The 26,687-nt window shown below is 48.1% G+C and overlaps 1 protein-coding gene across 2 annotated transcripts in view; it reads right to left on the bottom strand.

The window, feature by feature from the left end:
* The window catches only part of LOC140393912 (uncharacterized), a 428,933-nt gene that overhangs the window by 75,620 nt on the left and 326,626 nt on the right, over window positions 1-26,687 (bottom strand). For both annotated transcript variants that reach the window (XM_072480540.1, XM_072480549.1), the window contains 2 exons: window positions 20,165-20,782; window positions 16,342-16,980 (listed from right to left, as the gene is read on the bottom strand). In XM_072480540.1, the coding sequence (XP_072336641.1) occupies window positions 16,342-16,980; window positions 20,165-20,782 (1,257 nt within the window). The remainder of the gene's footprint in view (window positions 1-16,341; window positions 16,981-20,164; window positions 20,783-26,687) is intronic.

Genomic DNA, 26,687 nt, shown 5'->3' with positions numbered 1-26,687 from the left:
AGGGGAGTAGGCGAGCGGTTCTGTGGTCGAAAACGAGACTCCCGAATGGTATGTTGACTCCCGGGTGCACGGGTCAGGGATGTCTCAGAACGGCTGCAGGACATACTGAAGGGGGAGGGTGAACAGCCAGTTGTCGTGGTGCATATAGGCACCAACGATATAGGTAAAAAATGGGATGAGGTCCTACAAGAGGCAGCAACTAAAGCCAGTAAGGTACTAGATAATAAACTCAATGTGACTAAGGGGAAGAGTAGACAGGGAAGAGGTGATGAACGCAAAGGGACAGGTGGTCTGAGGTGCATTTGTTTTAATGCGAGAAGTGTAGCAGGTAAGGCAGATGAATTTAGGGCTAGGATTAGTACCTGGGAATATGATGTTATTGGTATTACTGAGATTTGGTTGAGGGAAGGGCAAGACTGGCAACTAAATATCCCAGGGTACAGATGCTTCAGGAGGGTTTAGAGAGGGAGGTAAAGGGGGTGGAGGAGTTGCATTACTGGTCAGAGATGATATCACAGCTGTGATTAAAGAGGGCACGATGGAGGATTCGAGCACTGAGGCAATATGGGTGGAGCTAAGAAATAGGAAGGGTGTAATAACATTGTTGGGACTTTACTACAGGCCTCCCAAAAGCGAGCGTGAAGTAGAGGTACAAATATGTAGACAGATTATAGAACAATGTAGGAGCAATAGGGTGGTCGTGATGGGAGATTTTAACTTCCCCAATATTGAATGGGACTCATGTATTGTTGGAGGCGTAGATGGAGCAGAATTTGTATGGAGCATCCAGGCGGGTTTCTTAGAGCAGTATGTAAATAGTCCAACTCGGGAAGGAGCCATACTGGACCTGGTATTGGGGAATGATCCCGGCCAGATGGTTGAAGTTTCAGTCGGTGATTACTTTGGAAATAGCGATCACAATTCTGTAAGTTTTAGAATACTCATGGACAAAGATGAGAGTGGTCCTAAAGGAAGAGTGCTAAATTGGGGAAAGGCCAAGTATAACAAAATTCGGCAGGAGCTAGGAAATGTGGATTGGGAGCAGCTGTTTAAGGGTAAATCCACATTTGAAATGTGGGAGTCTTTTAAGGAAAGGTTGATTAGAGTGCAGGACAGACATGTCCCTGTGAAAATGAGGGATAGAAATGGCAAGATTAGGGAACCATGGATGACGGGTGGAATTGTGAGACTAGCTAAGATGAAAAAGGAAGCATACATAAGATCTAGGCGACTTAAAACTGATTAAGCTTTGGAGGAATAGCGGGAAAGTAGGACAAATCTCAAACGCTCAATAAATAGGGCTAAAAGGAGTCATGAAATATCTTTGGCGATCAGGGTTAAGGAAAATCCCAAAGCCTTTTATTCGTACATAAGGAGCAAGAAGGTAACTAGAGAAAGGATTGGCCCACTCAAAGACAAAAGAGGGAATTTATGCGTGGAGTCAGAGGAAATGGGTGAGATTCTTAATGAGTACTTTGCATCGGTATTGACCAAGGAGAGGGACATGACGGATGTTGAGGCTAGGGATGGATGTTTAAATACTCTAGGTCAAGTCGGCATAAGGAAGGGGGAAGTTTTGGGTATTCTAACAGGCATTAAGGTGGACAAGTCCCCAGGTCCGTATGGGATCTATCCCAGGTTACTGAGGGAACCGAAGGACGAAATAGCTGGGGCCTTAACAGATATCTTTGCAGCATCCTTGAGCACGGGTGAGGTCCCGGAGGACTGGAGAATTGCTAATGTTGTCCCTTTGTTTAAGAAGGGTAGCAGGGATAATCCAGGGAACTATAGACCTGTGAGCTTGACGTCAGTGGTAGGCAAACTGTTGGAGAAGATACTGAGGGATAGGATCTATTCACATTTGGAAGAAAATAGACTTATCAGTGATAGGCAGCATGGTTTTGTGCAGGGAAGGTCATGTCTTACAAACCTAATAGAATTCTTTGATGAAGTGACAAAGTTAATTGATGAGGGAAGGGCTGTAGATGTCATATAAATGGACTTCAGTAAGGCGTTTGATAAAGTTTCCCATGGCAGGTTGATGGAAAAAGTGAAGTTGTATGGGGTTCAGGGTGTACTAGCTAGATGGATAAAGAACTGGCTGGGCAACAGGAGACAAAGAGTAGTGGTGGAAGGGAGTGTCTCAAAATAGAGAAAGGTGACTAGTGGTGTTCCACATGGATCTGTGCTCGGACCACTGTTGTTTGTGATATACATAAATGATCTGGACAAAGGTATAGGTGGTCTGATTAGCAAGTTTGCAGATGATACTAAGATTGGTGAAGTTGCAGATAGCAAGGAGGACTGTCAGAGAATACAGCAAAATATAGATAGATTGGAGAGTTGGGCAGAGAAATGGCAGATGGAGTTCAATCCAGGCAAATGCAAGGTGATGCATTTTGGAAGATCTAATTCAAGAGCGGACTATACGGTCAATGGAAGGGTCCTGGGGAAAATTGATGTACAGAGAGATCTGGGAGTTCAGGTCCATTGTACCCTGAAGGTGGCAACGCAGGTCGATAGAGTGGTCAAGAAGGCATACAGCATGCTTGCCTTCATCGGATGGGGTATTGAGTACAAGAGTCGGCAGGTCATGTTACAGTTGTATAGGACTTTGGTTAGGCCACATTTGGAATACTGCATGCAGTTCTGGTCGCCACATTACCAGAAGGATGTGGATGCTTTAGAGAGGATGCAGAGGAGGTTCACCAGGATGTTGCCTGGTATGGAGGGTGCTAGCTATGAAGAAAGGTTGAGTAGATTAGGATTGTTTTCGTTGGTAAGACGGAGGTTGAGGGGGGACGTGATTGAGGTCTACAAAATTATGAGAGGTATGGACAGGGTGGATAGCAACAAGCTTTTTCCAAGAGTGGGGGTGTCAATTACAAGGGGTCACGATTTCAAGGTGAGAGCAGGAAAGTTTAAGGGAGATGTGAGTGGGAAGTTTTTTACGCAGAGGGTGGTGGGTGCCTGGAACGCTTTGCCAGCGGAGGTGGTAGAGGCGGGCATGATAGCATCATTCAAGATGCATCTAGACAGACATATGAACGGCGGGGAACAGAGGGAAGTAGATCCTTGGAAAATAGGCGACAGGTTTAGATAAAGGATCTGGATCGACGCAGGCTGGGAGTGCCGAAGGGCCTGTTCCTGTGCTGTAATTTTTTTTGTTCTTTGTTCCGCTCCATCTGGGAACTCGGCCCATCGGGAGTGGAGCATCAAGGGATGGCCTCAGATACTCCGTTTTTGAGGGGACGGAGCATCGCAAAAGCGGCACCGCCCCCAGATTTTGGCGCAAACAGGGGTTCTCCGGCCAATCACTGAATGCGATTTCAGCGTCGCCGATCTGAGAATCCCTGCCGAGGCTGCTGGCAGGGCGGGTTCATTCAGTGCCATCATAATTGAATTGATTTTTGGTCATGAGATAAGAAGACCACTTAAATTGATCAAAGAGAAGTTGATGAGTCAGCATTCAGAGACTATGTTGTTAGATAATGTGACAAACTTTAGGGAGCAATTAACTAGGGCTGGTGAGTTGACTACGAAACATTTAAAATTGCCACGATATGTGATGAAAAAAGAGACGGGTAAGAAATCAAAAATTTATAGTTTTGTTAGTGGAGAGACCGTACTAGTATTGTTACCAATGATAGGTGAATCATTAAAAGCAATATTTAGTGGGCCATATCAAATTAAAATGAAATTGAGTGAGATGAATTATTTCATAAGAACACCAGGTAGAAAGAGAACTCACAAGAGTGTGTAATGTTAATATGCTCAAAAGGTATTTGACAGAGAAAGAAAGAACGAGGAGGTGTTAGTCATTGTAGCTCAGGGAGAAAAGATAAACCCAAGTGATTCTGAATTTGACATTCCTCAAATTAGATTAGACAATGATGAAGCAATAAGAAATTAGGATAAATTATTGAATTACCTTCTGAAGGAAAATGAAAATGACCGAAAAGAGCTATTACAATCACATAGAATTGTATGTGTGAATAAATTGGGAAGGACAAAAATAATTATGCATGACAGAGATGTAGGAAATTCTATTCCAATTAAATAACATCCATGCAGGCTCAACCTACTAAAGTTAGCACAGGAACAAACGGAGATTGACAACATGCTTAAGAATGATATTATCAAAGTGAATTGCAGCAATTGGAGCTCACCTATCCTGATGGTACCAAAATCAGATGGAACACAACGATTGTGTGTGAACTATAGAAAAGTCAAAACAGTTACAAAGTCAGATTTCTCGTTTGGAAGATTGTGTTGAAAAGGTGGGACAAGTGAATTTTATTGCCAAACTTGATTCACTTAAAAGATATTGGTAAGTGCAGAAAGTAAGTTTCATTTCATTTCATTTCAAGGGCAAAGGTGGCTTTAGCTTTAGTGACGCCAAATGGTCTGCATCAGTTTAAAGTCATGCCATTTGGAATGAAGAATGCACCAGCAACATTTCAAAGATTAACCAGCAAGGCCATTGCTGGAGTAAACAATGTGCAGTGTAAATTGACGACTTGGTGGTGTTCAGTCAAATGTTGAAGGAACATTTAGAATATATAACAGAATTGTTCAATCGACTACAGGAGGCTGGATTGGTGATAAATTTAGCTGAAAATGAATTTGCGAAAGCTCAAGTCACATTCTTAGACCAGACAATTGGCTCCATTGGTGAAATGGCCCCATGGAATGTGAAAATGAAAGCTACTGGGGAGTTTCTAATAACATCAACGAGAAGTTCTGAGATTCTGAGTATGAAGGGTTTCTACTGGAAATTTATGGCAAATTTTAGCAATGTGGTTGCTCCACTGACTGAACTTCTGAGAAAACACAGGGGACGGGATTCTCTGTTCGCCGACGCTGAAATCGGGAAAGACGATTGGGTGGAGAATCGGTTCCAACAGCAAAATCGCGACAGGCGCCGATTTGACGCCAAATCGCAATTCTCCATCACATTGACAGCGGCATCAATTTGTTCCGGAATACAAAGGGCGGGATTCTCTCAGCCCGGGGCCGGGCCAGAGAATAGCCGTGACTGGCGCGAATCGCGCCATGCCGCCCCGATGTGATTCTCCACAGAACAAAAAACCCAAGGCCCGCCAGCGCCGTTCTAACCCACTCTTAGCCAGCGGGACCTCGGCATGGAAGGGTCCGGGGGGCGGCCTGTGGGGAGGGGGAGGGGGTTCTGAACCCGGGGGGGGCCTCCGTGGTGGCCTGGCCCTTGATCGGGGCCCACCGATTGGCGGGCCAGCCTTTCGGACTGGGGGCCTCCTTTCTTCCACGCCGGCCCCTTTAGCCCTACACCATGTTGCGTCGTGGACGGCGCGGAGAAGGGAGCCACTGCGCATGAGTGCGTTGGCGCCGGTACCACTGCACATGCGTGTGTTGGCGCCGGTGCCACTGCGCATGGGCGGACCCTGCGGCGCCCAGTTGACGCCGGCATCAGCAGCTGGAGTGGCATGGGTTGCTCCAGTGCTGTGCTGGCTCCCTGTAGGGGCCAGAATTGCTGAACCTGAGGCCATGTTGACGCCGTCAGGAAACACGACGGCCTTTACGAGGGCGTCAACACTTAGCCTCGAGAATCCCGCCACATTTTCAAATCATTAGTGGGACTGACCTGGTATTCTCCGGGGCCTCCACGGTTCTCCGCCTCCAATGGGCCGAGTTTCCGACGACGCGGTTCACTTGTGCTTTTAAAAATCGTGAAACCGGCATGCTGAGGGAGAGAGATGGGTACGGAAAGTGTCCACGTCGCCAGTTGTGCCGCTGGCTGTGGGGCTTCTGCCAGGGCCAGGGGGAGTAGAGATGGGTGGCCAGGAAGTTGGTTGTGGGGTTGGGTGGACGGTCACAGATCACTATTGCCACAGCCGGCAAGGCAGCCATGCAGCTGCACACACCGCTAACAGCCCACTTTGAACTTAGTCCATGGGTGGTATAGGTTCCCCCCCCCCCCAGTGGACCCCCCATGTTCTCTCTGGCCCCAGCCGACCCATCAGCTGTATGGGTGCGCTCCAGCACACTAGTGCCATCTTGTTAGCTGGGATAAGTGTGTGTGCGGAGTGTAATGTGTATGTGCGGCTGCAGCTTGTCAGCCAGAGTGGCAATAACTGATCTGGTGAATCCCACACCGTTTTTCATTGGAATCGATTGTGTTCCACGCGTCACCGGCGCTTGCCTCTCAATAGTGGTGGAATTAGTCCAGGTGTTGTGCCAGTTTTTCTGTCGTGCAAGTCCACAAAGTCTGTGTTGGCGTCAACACTGGGGGATGGATTCTCCGATTTTGAGGCTATGTCCAGAGGAAGTGTCTGGTCTTATGATCAAAAAGTCGGTGCCGCTCCTGCATCGATGCTCTGCCCACTGGGGGGCTAGCAGTCACGCCACTTAAAGCCCCATCTTTACCTGCAGATACGAATGGAGAATGGCCAGGTCCGTGGTCGCGCATGCGCATGGCGGCGACCTGCGGCGGCCACGCTGTACAACATGGCGCCGGCTGCACGCTGATCCAGACTGCCAGGTAGTGCCCCCCGTAACACCCCTCACCACCCTCCACCAGTCCCCCCAGGACCCGCTGAAGCCCCCTCCTGGCAGTGGAACGGCTCCCCCATTCTGTGGCGGTGCTGAAGTCCACAGCCGCCAAGCGAGGACCCCGAAAACTGAAGAGGACACACGACTGATGCCATCGGAAGGTTGGTCCATCAGGGGCAGGGCCTCGGGGGAGGACTTCAGATGAGGTCCTGAGGCCGTCCCAACGGTGTGCGGCATACTCAGCAGTTACGCCGTTTTTGAGGGGACGGAAAATCCAAAAATTTCAGCATAAAAACGGATTCTCTGGCCAATCGCCGAATGTGAATTTGCCATCGGCAATCGGAGAATCCCGCCCTTAGTCTCAGAAACGGAAAATCCTGGCCAGGACGTTTCAGTGGACATCAAAACGTCAGGTGGCATTCGAGAATCTGAAAACTGTGTTAACCATTGTACCAGTGTTGATGACATCTAATGATAAGACCATAAGAATTAGGCCATTTGGCATATCGAGACTGCTCTGCCATTCAATCATGGTTTATATGTTTCTCATCCCCATTCTTCTGCCTTCTCCCCATACCTCCTGGTCCCCTTATTAATCAATAAATTATCTCTCTCGGTCTTAAAGAGACTCAGTGATTTGACCGCCACAGCCTTCTGTGGCAAAGAGTTCCACAGATTCACCACCCTCTGGCTGAAGAAATTCCTCCTCTTCCCAGTTTTAAGGGATCGTCCATTCAGTCTGATGCTGCGCCGTCGTGTCCTAGTTTTTCCTGCTAGTGGAAACATCCTCTCTACGTCCACTCCATCTAGGCATCTCAGAATCCTGTAAGTTTCAATAAGATCCCTCCTCAATATTCTAAACTACAACAAACTTCCCCAGGGCAGAAATGACTGTCAAGAGGGGACATAGTTTTAAGGTGATTGGAGGAAGGTATAGGGGAAATGTCGGAGGTTTTAAGCAGGATTCTCCGGAATCGGCGTGATGGCCCGACGCCAAAAACGGCATGAACCACTCCGCCGTCGGGCCGACTGGAAGTAGTAGAATCCTCCGCACTGCTGGGGGGATGCTGGAGGCGTTGGTGCCATGCCAGCCGGCGCCGAAGGGACTGCATGAGTCCGCGCATGCGCCAAAGGGCCGGCATGATCCCGTGCATGCGCGGAACCGCCGCCGTATTCTGGCGCATGCACTGGGGGTGTCTTCGCCATGCTGGCCATGGCGGAGCCTTACTGGGGCCGGCGCGGAAGGAAGGAGTGCCCCGGAGCCTTACTGGGGCCGGCGCGGAAGGAAGGAGTGCCCCCACGGCACAGGCCGCCTGCAGATCGGTGGGCCCCGATCACGGGCCAGGCCACCGTGCCCCCCCCCCCCCAGGTTGGATCCCCCCACGCCCCCCCGAGGACCGCCCCAGCTGATTTACCTGCCAGGTCCCGCCGTGTGGGACCATGTCTAATCCACGCCGGAGGGACTGGCCCAAAACCGACGGCCGCTCGGCCATTGGTTTTGCCGGGGGGGGCCACTGCCAATGGCCCCCGACCGGCATGGCATGAACCCCGCCCCCGCCCGAAAACTGGCGCCAGAGAATATGGCAGCCGGTGTCGGGGCGGGGCGGGATTCGCCCCACCCTCCGGGGATTCTCTTACAGTGAGTGGTGGGTGCATGGAATGCACTGCCAGCGGAGGTGATAGAGTCAGAGTCATTAGGGACATTTAAGCGACTCTTGGACAGGCACATGGACAGCAGTAAATTGAAGGGGTGTCGGTTAGGTTAATCTTAGATTAGGATAAATTGTCGACACAACATCGGGAGCCGAAGGGCCTGTGTTGTGCTGTGCTGTTCTCTGTTCTAAATGCAGACCCAGAATCCTCTTATGAAAAGCTCTTCATTCCAGGGATAATTCTTGTGAACCTCCTCTGGACCCTTTCCAAGGCCAACACATCCTTCCTTGGATACAGGGCCCAATAACTCTCACAGTACCCCAAATGGGCTCTGACCAGAGCCTTATACAGCCTCAGAAGTCCATCACTCCTTTTGTATTCTAGCCCTCTCAGCATGAATGCTAACATTGCATTTGCCTTCCTAACTGCAGATTGAACCTGCACTTTCTCAAGAGAATTTGAACTAGGACTCCTAAGTTCCTTTGTGCTTCTGATTTCCGAAGCCTTTTCCCATTTAGAAAAATGTCTCTGCCTCATTCTTCCTACCAAATGCATAAACTCACATTTTTCCACATTGTATTCCATCTGCCACTTCTTTGCCCACTCTCCTAGTCTGTCCACATCCTTCTGCAGCTCCCCTGCTTCCTCAATACTACCTGTTCCTCTGCACAGCTTTGTATTATCTGCAAATTTAGCAATAGTGCCTTCAGTTCCCTCTTCCAGACCTTCAATGTATATTGTGAAAAGTTGTGGTTCCAACACCGACTCCTGAGGCACACCACTAGTCATTGGCTGCCATCCTGAAAAAGACCCCTTTATCCCCATTCTCTGCCTTTTGCCAGTCAACCAATCCTCTATCCATGCCTGGATGGGCTCCTAACTTATTTAACAGTTTCCGAATAAGCGCCTTGTCAACGGCCTTCTGGAAATCCAAATAGATTATATCTAACTTCTTTGCTACCTCCTCACAGAATTCAAACAAATTTGTCAGGCAGGACACCCACTTGCCGAAGCAGTGCTGATTCAGTCTTTTTTTATCATGTACTTTCAAGTACTCCACAATCTCATCTTTAATAATCGACTCTAAAATCTTACCAATGACCAAAGTCGACTAACCGGCCTATAATTTCCCTTTTCTGCTTCCCTCCCTTTTTAAACAGGGATGTTACATTAGCCATTTTCCAGTCCTCTGGGACCCTCCCTGCCTCCAATGTTCCTGAAAGATCATCACCAATGCCTCCACAATCTCCTCTCCTCTCTCCTTTGTAACTCTGGTGTGTAGTCCATCCAGTCCAGGTGATTTGTCTGCCATCAGATCATTCAGTTTCTCCAGAACTATCTCCTTAGTGGTGGCTACTACACTCACCTCTGCTCCCTGATTCTCACTGGTGTCTTCCACCGTGAAGACTGATACAAAGTAACTATTCAGTTCCTCAACCATTTCTTTGTCTCCTATTATTACTTCTCCAGTCTCATTTTCCAATGGTTCAGTGTCTATTCTTGCCTCTCTCTTACCTTTTATATGTTGAAAAAAACTCTTGCTATCTTCTTTTATATTAATAGCTTGTCGACATTCATATTTCATCTTCTCCCCATTTATTGCTTTTTTAGTTGTCCTCTGCTCGTTTTTAAAGGCTTCCCAATCCTCGGGCTTCCCACTAATCCTCACCACCTTGTATGTTTTTGTATTTTGTGCTGTCCTTGGCTTCCCTTGTCAGTCATGGATGCCTCATTCTCCCCTAAGCTTGTTTCCTTCTCCTTGGGATGGATTTCTGTTGTGTCTCCCAAATAACCCCCCTGTTATAACCTGAATGCTTACCACTGGCTGGGGACTAATCGCAATCCCACAATCCTTAGGGAATATGAACTTCCCCAATGAGGGGGGCGGGGAAATCATCAGCAGCCACCTGCATAAATAGAGCTGTCCAGTATGGAACCAGCTAGAGAGGAGTGAGCAGCAAGGGAGTACTGCTGCTGTTTAATATATATATATATGTAACTGTAAATAAAGTTATTTCTTTCTATTCTACAAACTCGTGCTGGATTTTTCGTGGCCTCGCAAAACCCCCAAAAATCCTACCATTGCTGTTTAACTGTCTTCCCTGCTGGGCTCCCCTTCCAATCAACTCTGGTCAGCTCCTCCCCCATGTCTTTGTAGTTACCTTTATTCAATTGCAATACTGTACCTTCTGATTCAAGCTTCTATCTTGTTGTGGTCACTACCCCGAAGGGTTCCTTCACCTTCAGATCCCTAATCAAGTCTGCCTTATTACACATCACCAAATCCAGAATTGCCTGTTCCCTAGGAGACCCTGTCACAAGCTGCTCAAAAAACACATCTAAACATTCCACAAATTCATTTTCTTGGGATCCACTGCCAGCCTGATTTTCCCAGTCCACCTGCATATTGAAGTCCCCCATGATTATTGTTAGATTGCCTTTTTTACATGCCTTCTCTATCTCCTGATTTAATTTCTGCTCCACATCCTGACTACTGCTAGGGGGCCTGTACATAACTCCCATCAGGGTATTTTTTACTTTGCGATACCTCAACTCTACCCACACAGATTCTATGCCTTCTGATCCTATATCGCATTTTGCTATTAATTTAATTTCATTGCTTACTCACAATTCAACCTCAAACTCTCTGCCCATCTATCTGCCTGTCCTTTTGATAGGCAACATATCCTTGGATATTTAGATCCCTACCCTGATCTCCTTGCAGCCACGTCTCTGTGATGCCCAAAATATCGTACCGGCCAATTTCAATGTGCACAAGCTCATTTACCTTGTTCCGTATACTGCGTGCATTTAGGTTCAAGACCATCAGTTCTGCATTGACCACCTCCCTTCTCATATTTGTTGCATTTTTTGCTCTGCCTGAAGTTAGATTCCTGTTACCTTCTGTACTCTCTGTTCTATTACGTGTTCTGGAAACTTTACAAACCTCCCTCAGCCCGTTTAACTAGTTTAAAGTCCTCGTCATTAACCTGCACTTCTACCTTCACCTTTAACTTGTATTTTCTAATTCTCCATACAACTGACCCCCCCACCCCCCCTGTCCACACACACACACTATTTAGTTTAAAGCCCAATATACAGCCCTAGTTATGCGATTCGCCAGGACTCTGGTCCCAGCATGATTCAGATGAAGACCGTCCCATCGGAACAGGTCCCCTCTTCCCCAGTACTGGTGCCAATGTCCAATTAATTCAAACTCATTTCTCCCACACCAATCTTTGAGCCATGCATTTTCCTCCCTAATCCTTTTGACCCTATGCCAATTAGCACGTGGCTCAGATAGTTAATCCAGAGATTACTACCTTTTTGGTTCTGCTTTTTAATTTAGCTCCGAGCAATTCATACTCCCTTAGCAGTACCTCTGTCCTAGTTCTACCTATGTGGACCATGAAAACTGCATCTTTATCCTCGTACTCCAAGTTCCTCTGAATTCCAGATGAGATATCCCAAACCTGAGCACCAGGCAGGCAACACAACCTCAGGACTCTCGATCCTGTCGAAGCAATTTAAGGTGGCAATTGATCCGATTGATGTGGGTGTTGATACTTTACTATCACACGAAGACAACAAAATAATTGAAAGGCCTGATGGTTATTTTGCTTGGAAACTAAATATTCATCAAATAAATATTCAACCATCGAGAAGTATACATTGAGTTTGGTATTGGTGTTACAACATTTCTTTTTATAAACTTAGAGTGCCCAATTCATTTTTTCCAATTAAGGGGCAGTTAGCCAATCCACCTAACCTGCACATCTTTGGGTTGTGGGGGTGAAACCCACATAACACGGGGAGAATGTGCAAACTCCACACGGACAGTGACCCAGAGCCGGGATCGAACCTGGGACCTCGGAGCCGTGAGGCAGGAGGGCTAACCCATTGCGCCAGGGTGCTGCCCGTGTTACAACATTTTAACATTTATGTTGCCAACACTTCATCGGAGACAATTGTATATGCAGACCATAATCCATTCAAGATTTTGGAAAAGTTTAAGGATCAAAATGCACGACTGTTTAGATGGGGTTTACTGTTACAACCATTTAACTTAAAAATGATACATGTAGCAGGAAGAGAAAATGTGATTGCTGATGCTTTATCATGACTTTGAAGTGTGAGAAGACTGGAACATTTGAAGGTGGAAAAGAAAGACGGAAATGGACTATAGTCACGTTTACATTTTCAAGTTTAAATGGAGTATGGTATGTATCTTATAGAGTACTGTTTGACTTTAGTGATGAGGAATGTGTTGAGTTAAAAGGCTTTGGGAAAATGAAGCCATTTTTATATATTGCTGGTTCATTTTTTTAAGGGGGGTGGTGTGCTTAATGCAGGGTTAAAGCCTCAGTTGATATTTGACTGCTGCAGTCATATTTTAAAAGAATCCTATTTTGAAAGACAACAAAGCTTTTGAGAGCAAGGGGTACAATTAAACCATTGTAAAAATCTTTGGCTAATGCAATTTTATTTGGATTAAAGGTGATTCCCTGTGGAGTTCATTAGACTTCAGCTTGGTAAAATTATGTTGTTCCTGGGCGGAACTCGACATTTTGCAGAAAGCAGCTCCATAGAGTTCTAGATGAAGCTGTGAACAGAAGTCAAGCAGTTTACCCTCTGCAGTTCAGTTCAAAGATATGTCTGCAGACGGAAGAACAGTGTGATTAGAAGGTGAGCAGAATCAAATTCTGAAAAAATACAGGCAGAGTTTCTGCATGGTTCTGACAGTAGTCAGATCTTTTCTTTAAGACAGTGGCACAGGATCTCTCTTTCTCTGTGCAGCAGGTATTCCTATGTGCTAATGGTATTTTAACAGCAGGTTGAAAGCTGAAATGTTTTTTTCTTGTTGTTTGAGTGCAAATAAAGATAGCAGTTAAGGGTATTGTATTCACTGCATTGAGAAGCATTGTTTAAGTAGTAATTGTAGGGTAGCACGGTGGCGCAGTGGGTTAGCCCTGCTATCTCACGGCGCTGAGGTGCCAGGTTCGATCCCGACTCTGGGTCACTGTCCTTGTGGAGTTTGCACATTCTCCCCGTGTTTGCGTGGGTTTCACCCCCACAACCCAACGATGTGCAGGGTAGGTGGATTAGACACGCTAAATTGCCCATAAATTTGAAAAAATGAATTGGGTATTCTAAATTTAAAACAAAAATTAAAAATAAGTGGTAATTGTAAGCTATTTTCTGGAGTGATGTTAAAGATATTTTAATACTGTGTTAGTAATAAAGTTTGTTTCAAAATACGATCCCGATTTCTTTGTGCAATCACTCTTGGAGCGAGGTATCCTTTCTTCACAGTCTTACAAAATTAAAGTAAAATATTAGGGTTTTTGTCCAGCATCCTAGCCGCTATTGGGGTCTGGGCTGGGATCATAATACTAATGAAGTACTTATTGTGTATAGTCTGAGGGAAGTAAGAGTGGAAATTGTGAGGATACTGGCTATAATCTTCCAATTCTCCTCAGAATAGAATAGAATCCCTCCAATGCAGAAGGAGGTCATTCGGCCTATTGAGTCTGCACCGACCTTCTGAAGGAGAACCCGACCTAGGCGCACTCCCCTGCCCTTCCCAATAAACCCACCTAACTTGCACATCGTTGGAAACTAAGGGTCAATTTAGCATGGCCAATCCTCCTACCCTGCACATCTTTGTACTGTGGGAGGATATTGGAGCACCTGGAGGAAGCCCACGCATACATGGGGGGATCATGCAAACTCCACACAGACAGTGACGCAAGGCTGGAATTGAAGCTGGATCCCTGATGCTGTGAGGCAGCAGTGCTAAACACTGTGCTACCGTGCCACGCCTTAGATTTGGGGATAGTGCCAGTGGACTGGAGAATTTTTCTCAAAAGGATGTAAGATAAATGCAGCAAGTACAGGCCAATCAGTTTAGCATGGCCAATCCACCTAACCTTCACATCTTTCGGACTGTGGGAGGAAACCGGAGCACCCGGTGGAAACCCATGCAGACACGGGCATGGGAAGAAAGTGTAAACTCCACTCAGACAGTCACCCAAGTTCGTAATTGAATCCGGGTCCCTGATGCTGTGAGGCAGCCGTGCTAACTACTGTACCGCCGTGTCACCTATTTAGCGCAGAGAAATAGGAAGTGACACATTTTAGTAGGAAAAGTAAGGAAAGAGAATGTAAATGAAAGGATGCAATTGTAAAGAAGCTGCAGGAACAGATACACCTGGGGGTGTATGTGCCCAAATTATTAAAAGTGACATGGCAAGTTCAGAAAGTGGTTAAAAAAGTGTACAGGATCATGATCGTCATAATTAAAGCATTGAGTGGTGGCATGGTGGCACAGTGGTTAGCACTGCTGCCTCACAGCACTGAGGTCCCAGTTTCGATCCAGGGTCCAGGTCACTATCTTGTGTCGAGTTTGCATATTCTCCCCTTGTCTGTGTGGGTCTCACCCCCACAACCCAAAGATGTGCAGGGTAGGTAGATTGGCCACGCTAAATTGTTGCTTAATTGGAAAAAAGAATTAGGTACTCTTAAGTTTTAAGAAAAAATAAAATAATGAAAGCATTGAGTACAAAAGCAAAGAAGTTATGATGAACATTTACAAAATACTGATTCAGCTTCAGCTGGATTATGGTGTCCAATTTTGGACACCACACATTATTTGAGGGCTTTAGAGAGGATGCAGAAAATATTTTTGCTCATGGTTCCATGGATAATGGACTTCTATTCCAGGGATAGATTGGAGAATCTGGGGTTATCCTCCTTGGAGACAAGTGCCGGGATTCTCGAGCGAATCCCGCCACGCCGCTCCGAAGCTGGGCCGCCGATTCTCCGGCGACCGGAGAATCGGCACCAATTGCACCGGCGCAGTCGCCGCACCGCCAGTCGGGGACGGTTGAAAGTGGCCCCCGGCCGAGTGCCCGCCGAGTCACGCCAAGTCCCGCCGGCATCGTATGGTCCTACCCGGCGGGACCTCGATGTTCTGGCTGTGGGGGCCATCCTGGTGGGGGGGGGCAGGGGGGCCGACTCCGGGGGGGCCTCCATGGTGGCCAGGCCCATGATCGGGGGCAACCGATCAGCCGGCGGGCTTATTCCGGGGTGGGGGGGCTATGTTCCTCCGCACTGGGCCCCTGTAGGGCTCCGCCATATTGCCTGCGGGCCGGCGCGGAGACAGCCATAGCGCGCATACGCGGACCTACGCCAGCCGTGGCTTTCGGCGCCGGAGCAGCGCAAAACACTCTGGTGCCATTTTAGCCCCCTCGGAAGGGGTGAATGCCTGGGCCTGGAGGCCAGCTGACGCCGGTATTGCTCGCGCCGATTTTGCCGCTGGCGTCAACACTTGGCCGGGATTTCGGAAAATCCTGGCCCAGAACTTTGAGAGAAAATTTGATCGAGGGTTTCAAAATCATAAAAGGCTGAGACAGAGTGGATAGAGCGAAACAGTTCCCTATTGTCTGAATTGACAAGAAACTGAGCACATAAATTGAAGGCGATTGGCAGAAGAACCAAAGCTGACATGAGAAAACAATTTTTATGGAGTTGTTAGGATTTGAAGTATACTCCCCGAGTGTGTGGTGGAGGCAGTTTCAATTGTGATTTTCAAAGGGAATTGGATAAACAATTGGAGATTTTCAAAAATGTGCAGTGTTACTGTGAATGGGCAGGGGATTGGGGCTAGCTGAACTGTTCTAGTAGAGAGTTAGAGTGGAATTGATAGACTGAATGGCCTCATGTTTGGGAACTATTCTAAAATTCTGAGGAAATAGCAATACATAATGCTGTCCAGTTGCCAGCTCTGGGGCGATTAGTTCTACATCACAATGGTGATGTGTAAATAAATGATTCTACTGAATGAATCAAAACATCACCTATTCCCGAGAGGAAAAACCTCATCTGGTCTGGGATGTCTACCTGATTCACCTATTGAACTGATAATGTAAACAAGTCTACAGTTGGAGTTAATTTTCTGTGAATTGCTTTAAAAGACTGGGAAACATTTTAAAGGTTTTATTTTAGGCCTGACCTGGTAATCATCCCATACAATATTGGGACCGTATTCAATTTCTCACCTACATTGGTGATATAGATAATTATATTAGTTACCGGTTTGTTAAGAATGAATTTGTTGCGATGAAGGTTGAAACAAAGTAGGGAACAAAATCCACATACCAACTGTAATAGTGTCTGTTGGTCTTTCAGTATTTACTGTTGGCTTGTCATGCGTTACTGCTGGAGCAGCCAGTGTTGATAAAGATGTCATCACTTGTTCCTGTATATCTGGCAGAGAGTTGAATTCCTGTACATTGAAGACCAGACCTGGGTCCATTGCAATTTCTTTCATCTGTACTGAGTCGGCATTCTTGGAACCTATGGCAAAGATCATTGTAGCAGCTTGCTTCAATGCATTCGCCGGTAGTCTAACATCATCTCTGGATCTTCCGCTCGTGATGAGTACCAAAATCTGAGGAACACCGTCCTCTTTCCTGCTTCCTGCAGATTTAGTGAAATGATATCGGAGGACAGAGTCCAGCGCTGCTCCAGTGTTAAGTGATGTCCCACCTCTCAGTCTGAGACCTTCTACATGAGAGAGAATTTCATCTTCTGAAGAATAGGTGTTCAGATAGAATTCTGTTTCTGCATAATTACTATACTGTACCAATCCAACTTGCACTCTGTCTCTTCCAATATCAAGGTTTTCAATCATTCTTGTGAGGAAATCACGGACAAAAGGAAGATTTCTGTTTCCGACATTGTCCGATCCATCAACAAGGAACACAATGTCTCTCTTGCTTCCATCATCTGGTGCAACTGAAAAAAATATACATTGTCATTCCTTGTAAAGCATATAAAAACAGGAGGAATGATGTTAAAATGAGGGAAATCCTCACTATTGAATAAGATTATCTCTCTAAATAAGATTGACTGAATGAATTGATAGTGGAGTCTAGAACAAAGGCACATAATCTTCAAATTAATGCTAGGCCATTCCGACAGGAATTCTCCGGTCATCAGGATTCTCTTTTTCCGCTGTCAGTGCATCCAAGCTAACAGGTTTCCTGGCTGCGTGGGGTGGCTTCAATGGGAAATCTCATTGACAAACGACAGGAAGAATGAATCCTGCCACCAGCCAACTGCCGAGAAACACGCAGCTGGGGGATCTGAAAATCCAACCTTTGGTGTCAGGAAACTGATCTTCTCACCAAGATCTCTCCGACACGAGAAAAGCTGTTGAGGCTCGGGCTGAGCGGGGCTAGGGCTGAGCGTAGCTGAGCAGGGCTAGGGTGAGCAAGGCTAGGGCTGAATAAGGCTAGGGCTGAGCGTAGCTGAGCAGGGCTAGGGTGAGCAAGGCTAGGGCTGAGCGGGGCAAGGCTGAGTGGGGCTAGGGCTGAGCCTAGCAGAGAGGGGCTTGGGTTGAGCGGGGCAGGGCTGGGCTGGGCTAGGGCTGTGTCTAGCAGAGAGGGGCTAGGGCTGAGCGGGGCAGGGCTGAGCTGGGCTAGGGCTGAGCGGGGCAGGGCTGAGCTGGGCTAGGGCTGACGTGGCTGAGCGGGGCTGGGATGAGCGGGTCTAGGGCTGATGAAGGCTAGGGCTGAGCGGGGCAGGGCTGAGCGGGTCTAGGGCTGAGCCTAGCTGAGAGGGGCTAGGGCTGAGTGAGTCTAGGGCTCAGCAGGGCGAGGACTGACGTAGCTGAGCGGTGCTGGGGTGAGCGGGTCTAGGGCTGAGCAGGGCTTGGGCTGAGCGGGGCTAGGTCTGCGCAGGGCTAGGGCTGAGCGGGGCAGGGCTGAGCGGGTCTAGGGCTGAGCCTAGCTGAGAGGGGCTAGGACAGAGCCGATCTAGGGCTGAGCGGGGCGAGGACTGAAGTAGCTGAGCGGTGCTGGGATGAACGAGTCTAGGACTGATCAGGGCTTGGGATGAGCGGGGCTAGGTCTGTGCAGGGCAAGGGCTGAGCGGGGCAGGGCTGAGCGTGTCTAGGGCTGAGCCTAGCTGAGAGGGTCCAGAGCTGAGCGGGGCAGGGCTGAGCAGGTCTGGGGCTGAGCCTAGCTGCGAGGGGCTAGGGCTGAGCGGGGCAGGGCTGAGCTGGGCGAGGGCTGAGCAGGGCAGGGCTGAGCGGGTCTAAGGCTGAGCCTAGCTGAGAGGGGCTAGGGTTGAGTGGGGCTAGGCTAAGCGGGGCTAGGTCTGAGCAGGGCTTGGGCTGAGCGGGGAAGGGCTGAACGGGTCTAGTGCTGAGCCTAGCTGAGAGGGTCTAGGGCTGAGCGGGGCTAGGGCTGACGTAGCTGAGCGGGGCTGGGGTGTGCAGGGCTAGCGCTGAGCCGGGCTAGGGCTGAGCAGGGCTAGAGCTGAGCGGGGCTAGGGCTGAGCGGGGCTGGGACTGAGCGTGACTAGGGCTGAGCGGGGCTAGGGCTGAGCGGGGCTGGGACTGAGCGGGGCTAGGGCTGAGCGGGGCTGGGACTGAGCGGGGCTAGGGATGAGCGGGGCTGAGGTTGAGTCTCGCTGAGAGGGGTTAGGGCTGAGCCGGGCTGAGAGGGATGAGGGCTGGGCGGGGCTAGGGCTGAGTGGGGCTAGGGCTGAGTGGGGCTGGGACTGAGCCTCGCTGAGAGGGGCTGGGGCTGAGCGGGGATAGGGCTGAGCGGGGCTAGGGCTGAGTGGGGCTGGGACTGAGCGTGGCTGAAAGGGGCTAGGGCTGAGCGGGTCTAGGGCTGAGCGGGGCTAGGGCTGAGCGGGGCTAGGGTTGAGCGGGGCTAGGGCTGAGCAGGGCAGGGCTGATCAAGGCTGGGGTTGAGCAGGGCTTGGGCTCAGCAGGGCTAATCTGAGGGGGGCTAGGGCTGAGCAGGGCTGGTGTTGAGAGGGGCTGGGAGTGAGCCGTATGGCAAATAATGAAAAGATCAAAGCTGAGACTGCCAGGGTAGTATGAATTGCAGAAACAAAGTGGGTAGGTGGAGTTTTGAAGGAGATAAAGCATGATTTAATTCAGTGGTGGAAAACAATGGAGGGTTTGTCTGGCCTGCTCCGGTGCTCATGTTCTTAAGAAAATGCCACCAAAGAATGTGTGACATATTCAATTTCCCATTGTGCATTTGGGACAGCCAGCCAAATATTTTGAGTTTCCAACAGTTTCTGTTCAGTTGTTTTTCGAAGTTAATTGCAGAAAATTAGTGAAAATGAAAGTTGTAAGAGGTGTTTACTTAATTCAAAGCCATCTAATGTTAAAATTGAGGCCACTGAATTTTGAACTCAATGGAAAGCCCAGCATGTCTGTTTTGTTGATAAGTTAGAACATGTAATCATGCCAATCACTCATAGTTGCTAATTACGGAGACAGAGACGGAAGAGCCAAAATGATAGAATGAGTGACTGCAGTTTTGAAGTTGAAATTTGACAGCAAAATGTAGACTGTCTATGTATTTACAGCTGTGTAAGACATACACATAATCTAAAGATTCTAACCAATTACAATACACCAAAGTAATATATTAAATATATATTTAAAAGCCTTTCAATGACAGTATTACCTACAAACACCCTATTTACTTTTTTTGCATAGGATGTGGGCATTGCTGTCGGTCTGGAGTCACATGTAGGCCAGATGAGGTATGGAATATAGATTCCCTTCCCTCAAGGGCTTTTACGGCAATTGGTGACAGTTTTGTGGTCACCATTATTGAGACTAGCTTTCAATTCCAGATATATTAACTAAGTGAATTAATTGAACCTTGTGTGCTCAAAGCATTAGCTTACGTTAATAGTCCAGTGACATTACCACATACTACCATCTATCTCTCCACCTGCACCGTATTATGCTTCTAATAGTTTCCTTATCACAGTTTGACTACCACATTTTGTTGATCGCACCCCTTAATGTTAGAAAATCTTCTGACTTATCATGAACTACATCGTGGAAGATCTGCTGGCATTAAAACCATTTTAATCAACCGCAACATCTTATATACCTTTATGCCTGTCAAACCAAAGTTCAACAGAACAAAATGTCAAATACCTTGTTTAATGGGAGCAGTTGATCCTTCAGGGATTATCCGTGGTGCAGGCAGAGTTGATAATAGTGTTGTCATCTCTTCTTGTATATTTGGTAAAGAAGAGTATTCATTTGCACTGAAGACTAAACTGGGATCAATAGCAATCTCCTTTAGCTCTGCTATGTTTGCATTCTTGACTCCGATCGCAAAACTCATTATAGCAGCTCGCTTCAATGAACGAGCAGCTGGACTAGCATCATCGCCGGACTTTCCACCAGCGAGGAGTACCAAAAACTGAGCCACACCATCTCTCTTCCTACTTCCCGCAGAGCTGATAAAATGGTATCTGTAGACATAGTCCATGGCTGCACCCGTATTAAGTCTCGGCCCACCTTTCAGTCTCAGTCTTCTCACATGAGATAGAATTTCAGCTTTTGATAAATAGGTGTTCAGATAGAACTCAGTGTCTGCATAAGTGCTGTACTGTACCAGGCCTACTTGAACTCTGTCAGTTCCAATGTCGAGACCCTGTATTATACTTGCAAGAAAATCACAGACAAAAGCAAAGTTTGTGTTTCCAACACGGTCTGATCCATCGATGAGGAACACAATGTCTCTCTTGCTCACTACTTCAGGCACAACTGGAATAAATATATGCATTGTAATTCACAGTCCATCAGGTAATATGAGCACAGTTTGTGTGAAATACAGTTTACATTTCCATTATTATTACGTTGTTATATAACAAAACGCATTGTAAAGGACGAGCGGAAGAACGGGAATTAGGAGTGACGTTTGCAAAAGTTACAGCTAGCAGAATATGGAGTCAATTTTGAAGAAGGCTTGGAAGGAAGCAAAGGAATTTAGGAAGCAAGTTTCAGGGTGAGATGGTTGAACGGAGCGAGATACAAATTGTGCAAATAAGGGATGAGGAAGATGCACATGATATAAAAGTGACGGTATGGTACAGCACAATGAAATGGCCATTCTAAAGCCATTCCGTGGCCATTTCCCTCCAGAACACATATACTGTTTTGGATAATGTTGAGGGGAATGGCCTCGCAGGGGAAAACAGCAACAGCCAAACTCATGGCACCACGGTTGGTTCTGCTGCAGAGGGGAGGGGTAATAAGTGTGCCTGTGCAATAGTTATAGAGGACTCAATTGTAAGGGGAATAGACAGGCGTTTTTGTGGCCGCAAACGAGACCCCAGGATGGTATGTTGCCTCCCTGGTACTAGGGTAAAGGATGTCTCGGAGCGGGTACAGGACATTCTGGAGGGGGAGAGTGAACAGCCAGTGGCCGTGGTACACATTGGTACAAATGACATAGGTTAAAAAAAGGGATGAGGTCCTAAAAGCAGAATATAGGGAGCTAGGAAGGAAGTTAAGAAATCGGACCTCAAAGGTAGTGATCTCAGGATTACGACCGGTGCCACGTGCTGGTCAGAGTAGAAATGACAGGATATATTGGATGAATACGTGGCTGAAAAGATGGTGTCAGGGGGAGGGTTTCAGATTCCTGGGGCATTGGGACTGGTCTGGGGGAGGTGGGACCTGAACAAACTGGATGGGTTACAATTGGGCAGGACTGGAACTGATGTTCTATTTTCTAGAGCAGTTGGGGAGGGTTTAAATTAATATGCCAGGGGGATGGGAACCGATGCAAGGAGTCAGAGAAAAAAGGAGCAAGGACAAAAACAAAAAGTGGAAAAGTGAATAAGATAAGTGATAGGTGGAGAAACCAAGGGCAAAATTCAAACAGGACAAAAGAGAAAAATATTGGGAGCAAGAGAAGCATTGTGAAAAAGACATACTTAAAGGTTCTGTGCCTGAATGCATGGAGCATTTGCAATAAAGTGAATGAACTAATTGCGCAGATAGATATAAACGGGTAGGTTATAATTGGAGACATGGCTGCAGGGTGACCAGGGATGGGAATTGAATGTCCCAGGGTTTTCAGTATTTAGGCAGATAGGATAGGTGGCGGCATGGTTAAAGAGGAAATTAACACAGTAGTGAGAAAGGATATTAGCTCTGAGAATGTGGGGCGGGATTATCCCGTACCCGGCGGGGCGTACCGGAGCCGAAGAGTGGCGTGAACCACTCCGGCGCCGGGCCACCCGGAAGGTGCAGAATCCTCCGCACCTTCAGAGGCTAGGCCGGCGCCGGCAGGGTTGGCGCCGCGCCAAGTGGCGCGGAAGAGCTTGGCACCGCACCAACCGGCGCCGAAGGGCCTCCGCTGGCCGGCACGAGTTGGCGCATGCGTGGGAGTGCCAGCGTGTGCTGGCATCATCCCAACGCATACGCTAGGGGGTTCTTCTCTGCACCGGCCATGGCGGAGGTTGATAGCAGCCGGCACGGAGGGAAAGAGTGCCCCCACGGCACAGGCCCGCCCACGGATCAGTGGGCCAGGCCACCATGGGGACATCCCCTGGGGCCAGATCCCCCCGCGCCCCCCCCCCCCACCAAGAACTCCGCAGGCCGCCAGCAGAGCCAAGTCCCGCCGGTACAGACTTGGTTTGATTTCCGCCGGCGGGACCGGCCAAAAACAGGCAGCCGCTCGACCCATCGCGAGCCGGAGAATTGTGATTACCGCCCCCGCCAAAACCCCGCCGCCGAGGCGGCAGGATTCATGCCGCCCCCCCCCCGGCGATTCTCCGACCCGGCGGGGGGTTGGAGAATCCCGCCCGTGGAATCTGTATGGGTTGAGTTGAAGCCCCCAAACTGCAATGGTGAGGTTGGGAATGGCATTAAACACAAAATTAGAGATGCATGTAATAAGGGAATATCGGTGATCATGGGTGACTTTAATCTTCACATAGATTGGGCAAATCAAATTAGCCACAATGCCATAGAGGAGGAATTCCTGGAGCTTATACCAGAAGTGGAGGAACCAACTAGAGAGCAGGCCATCTTAGACTGGATACTACGCAATGAGAAGGGCATCATTGCCAATCTGGCTATACGAGACCTCATGGAGATGAGCGACCATAACATGATAGAATTTTTTATCATGGAGAGTGAAGCAGTTGATTCGGAGACTAGGGTGCTGAATCTTAATAAAGGGAACTATGAAGATATGAGGCGTGAGTTGGCCTTGATAGATTGGGAAGAGTTACTTAAAGGTATGACAATGGATAGGCAACGGCAAACATTCCAAGGAACGCATGGGGGAACTACAGCAACTGTTCATTCCTGTCTGGCACAAAAGCAAAGGGGGTAAGAGGGCCAATCCATGGCTTACAAAGGAAATTAGAAATAATATCTGATCCAAGGAAGACGGATACAGATTGACCAAGAAAAATAATAGGTCTGAGGATTGGGAGTATTTTAGAATTCAGCAAAGAAGGATGAAGGGATTGATTAAGAAGGGGAAAGAACAGTACGAAAGGAAGCTTGCAGGGAACATAAAGACTGACACTAAGAGTTTCTATAGATATGTGAAGGGAAAAAGATTGGTATAGAGAAATGTAGGCCCCCTACAGACAGAAACAGGGGAATGCATAATAAGGGACAAAGAAATGGCTGAGCAATTGAATACATACTTTGGTTCTGTCTTCACAAAAGAGGACACAAATCAGATACCAGAAATATTGGAGGTTTAGTGAGAGCGAAGAACTGAGGGAGATCAACATTAATAGAGAAATATGGTGCTGGGAAAATTGATGGGATTGAAGGCGGATAAATCCCCAGGGCCTGAGAATCTGCATCTCAGAGTGCTTAAAGAGGTGGCTCTGGAAATAGTGGATGTATTGGTTGTCATCCTCCGGGATTCTATAGAGTCTGGAACTGTCCCTGCAGATTGGAGGGTGGCTCACATCACCCCAATATTCAAAAAGGGAGGTAGAGAGAAAGCAGGGAATTATAGACCAGTAAGCCTAACATTGGTAGTGGGGAAAATTCTTGAATCCATTATCAAGGACTTTATAGCGGAACATTTAGAAAGGAGTGGCAGGATCAGTCAGAGTCAGTATGGATTTATGAAGGGAAAATCATGCTTGACAAATCTGTTGGAATTCTTTGAAGATGTAACCAGTGCAGTTGACAAGGGGGAGCCAGTCGATGGGATATATTTTGACTTTCAGAAGCTTTTTGACAAAGTCCCGCATAAGAGATTATTGTGCAAAATTAAAGCACAAGGGATTGGGGGAAATGTATTGAGGTAGATAGAAAACTGGTTGGCAGAGAGGAAACAAAGAGTAGGGATTAATGGGTCCTTTTCTAATTGGCATGCAGTAATTAGTGGGGTACCACATGGATCGATGCTGGGACCCTAACTATTCACAACATATATTAATAATTTGGATGAGGGAACAAAATGTAACATCTCAATGTTTGCAGATGATACCAAGTTGGGTGGGAGGGTGAACTGTGACGAGGATGCAGAGATCCTACAGCATGATCTGGACAGCTTGGGCGAGTGGGCAAATCAATGGCAGATGCAGTATAATTTGGATAAGTGAGAGATTATTCACTTTGGAAGCAAAAACTGGAAGGCAGATTACCTGAATGGTTGTAAATTGGGAGAGGGGAGTGTGCAGCGTGACCTGGGTGTCCTTGTGCACCAGTCGCTGAAGGTAAGCATGCAGGTGCAGCAGGCGGTAAAGGAGACTAACGATATGTTGGCCTTCATTGCGAGAGGTTTCAAGTATAGAAGCAGGGATGTGTTACTGCAAATATACAGGTCCTTGGTGAGGCCACACCTGGAGTATTGTGCGCAGTTTTGGTCTCCGTGTCTGAGGAAGGATGTTCTTGCTCTCGAGGGAGTGCAGCGAAGGTTTACCAGACTGATTCCAGATATGGCGGGACTGTCGTATGAGGAGAGATTGACTAGTTTGGGATTGTTCTCGCTGGAGTTCAGAAGAATGAGGGGGATCTCATAGAGACTTATAAAATTCTAATGGGACTAGACAGGGTAGATGCAGGAAAAATGTTACCAATGATGGGTGTGTCCAGAACCAGGGGTCACAATCTAAGGATTCAGGGTAAACCATTTCGGACAGATTTAAGGAGACATTCCTTCACCCAAAGAGTGGTGAGCCTGTGGAATTCATTACCACAGGAAGTAGCTGATGCTAAAACATTGAATATATTCAAGAGGTGGCTGGATATAGCACTTGGGGAGAATGGGATCAAAGGCTATGGGGACAAAGCAGGATTATGCTATTGAGTTGGATGATCAACCATGATCGTGATGAATGGCGGAGCAGGCTCGAAGGGCCAAAAGGCCTCCTCCTGTTCCTATCTTCTATGTATCTATGTATCTGTGAAACATGTTTAAAAATGTGGATTTCCCATGATACTGCATGAGTGAAAGGGCATGCACAATAGACATTCTTACGTACACTAGGCTATTGATCCAGAAACCTTTACTGGGGTATGGAGGGATTTGAAGACAAAAGTGAGGATTTTAAATTGGGCATGTTAGTTCACATTGAACCTGTGGCAACTGGCAAGGTTAAAGATGGTGGGTAGGATTTTTCATCCCCCTATGCCGGAATATGATTGGGCAGAGAATTGCATGGCAGCCAAACATCATGGCCGGCGCCAAGCGCCAAATTGAATGCCCTTTGGCAGTGGCGTAAATACATTCTACGCTGCACGTCGGCGCCATCATGCAAATTGTTCAGTAAACGCTGTTGGCATATCATTAACAGGCTCTTCCCAGTATTCTCCAGGCCTCCAGCATTGCTTCACCTCCACCAGAAGGAACTACCGATGATGAGATTCACTTGCATTTAAAATCGCAAAGTAGGTGCTGTGGCTACTGAGGAAGAGGGAGGAGGCGCAACCGTGCGCTGCCAGTGCTGCCGCTGGCTGGCGGGGCATCTGCCAAGGCCAGGGGAAGTAGTGAGGGGTGACCAGGGACTGGGCTGTGGGGTCAGGGTGCCCTTCTGGGACCAGGGTGTCCAGGCAGGGGCTGCCATTGCTGCGGCCTGCAAGGCACCAACTTGCTGCACACCCCATTGACTGCAAACCATGGCTTGTGGTTGCGCAGCGTGTCACCGGCCATATGGGTGCCTTCAACCACACACCCCCCACCCACACCCGGGCACCACCCTGCTGGCATCATGTGGCCCACACAAGGAGGATACCCACAGTAGATCCCGCGCCGGACAGGGGCAGCAGAGTGTACCGCTGGCATTTGCAGGGCCAGCCACTGATACCCCTGCCGGCAGGAATGGGTGCCGGGAACAGAGGAACTGACGGGGCCCAGAGTGGGGTGCGGAAGGCAGAGTGTCAGGGGAAATGATGGGGGGTGAGTGTGGAGATGCGATGGGTGGGGAGGGTGGAAGTGGACATGCAGGGCTGCAATGCAGGCCAGGGCCATCGAGTAGCCCATTGGGCCTGATTGGGTGTGGGAGTATCCACCCTGCTAACATATCATCACTTTACCCCCTGCAAACAATGGATTTCCCTACCCAACCAGGCATAGTTGTATCCTCCTAGCCGCCGCCGCAGCCTTGGATGTGTGCTGAGGTAAGATGAGCAGGAGCTGCTCGAGTAGGGCCCTGGTAGGGCCCTGTAGAACCGGTGGAACGGT

This window comes from Scyliorhinus torazame, chromosome 2 (genome assembly GCF_047496885.1).
Source record: "Scyliorhinus torazame isolate Kashiwa2021f chromosome 2, sScyTor2.1, whole genome shotgun sequence".
NCBI lineage: Eukaryota > Metazoa > Chordata > Chondrichthyes > Carcharhiniformes > Scyliorhinidae > Scyliorhinus > Scyliorhinus torazame.
This window is presented reverse-complemented; position numbering and strand designations above follow the sequence as displayed.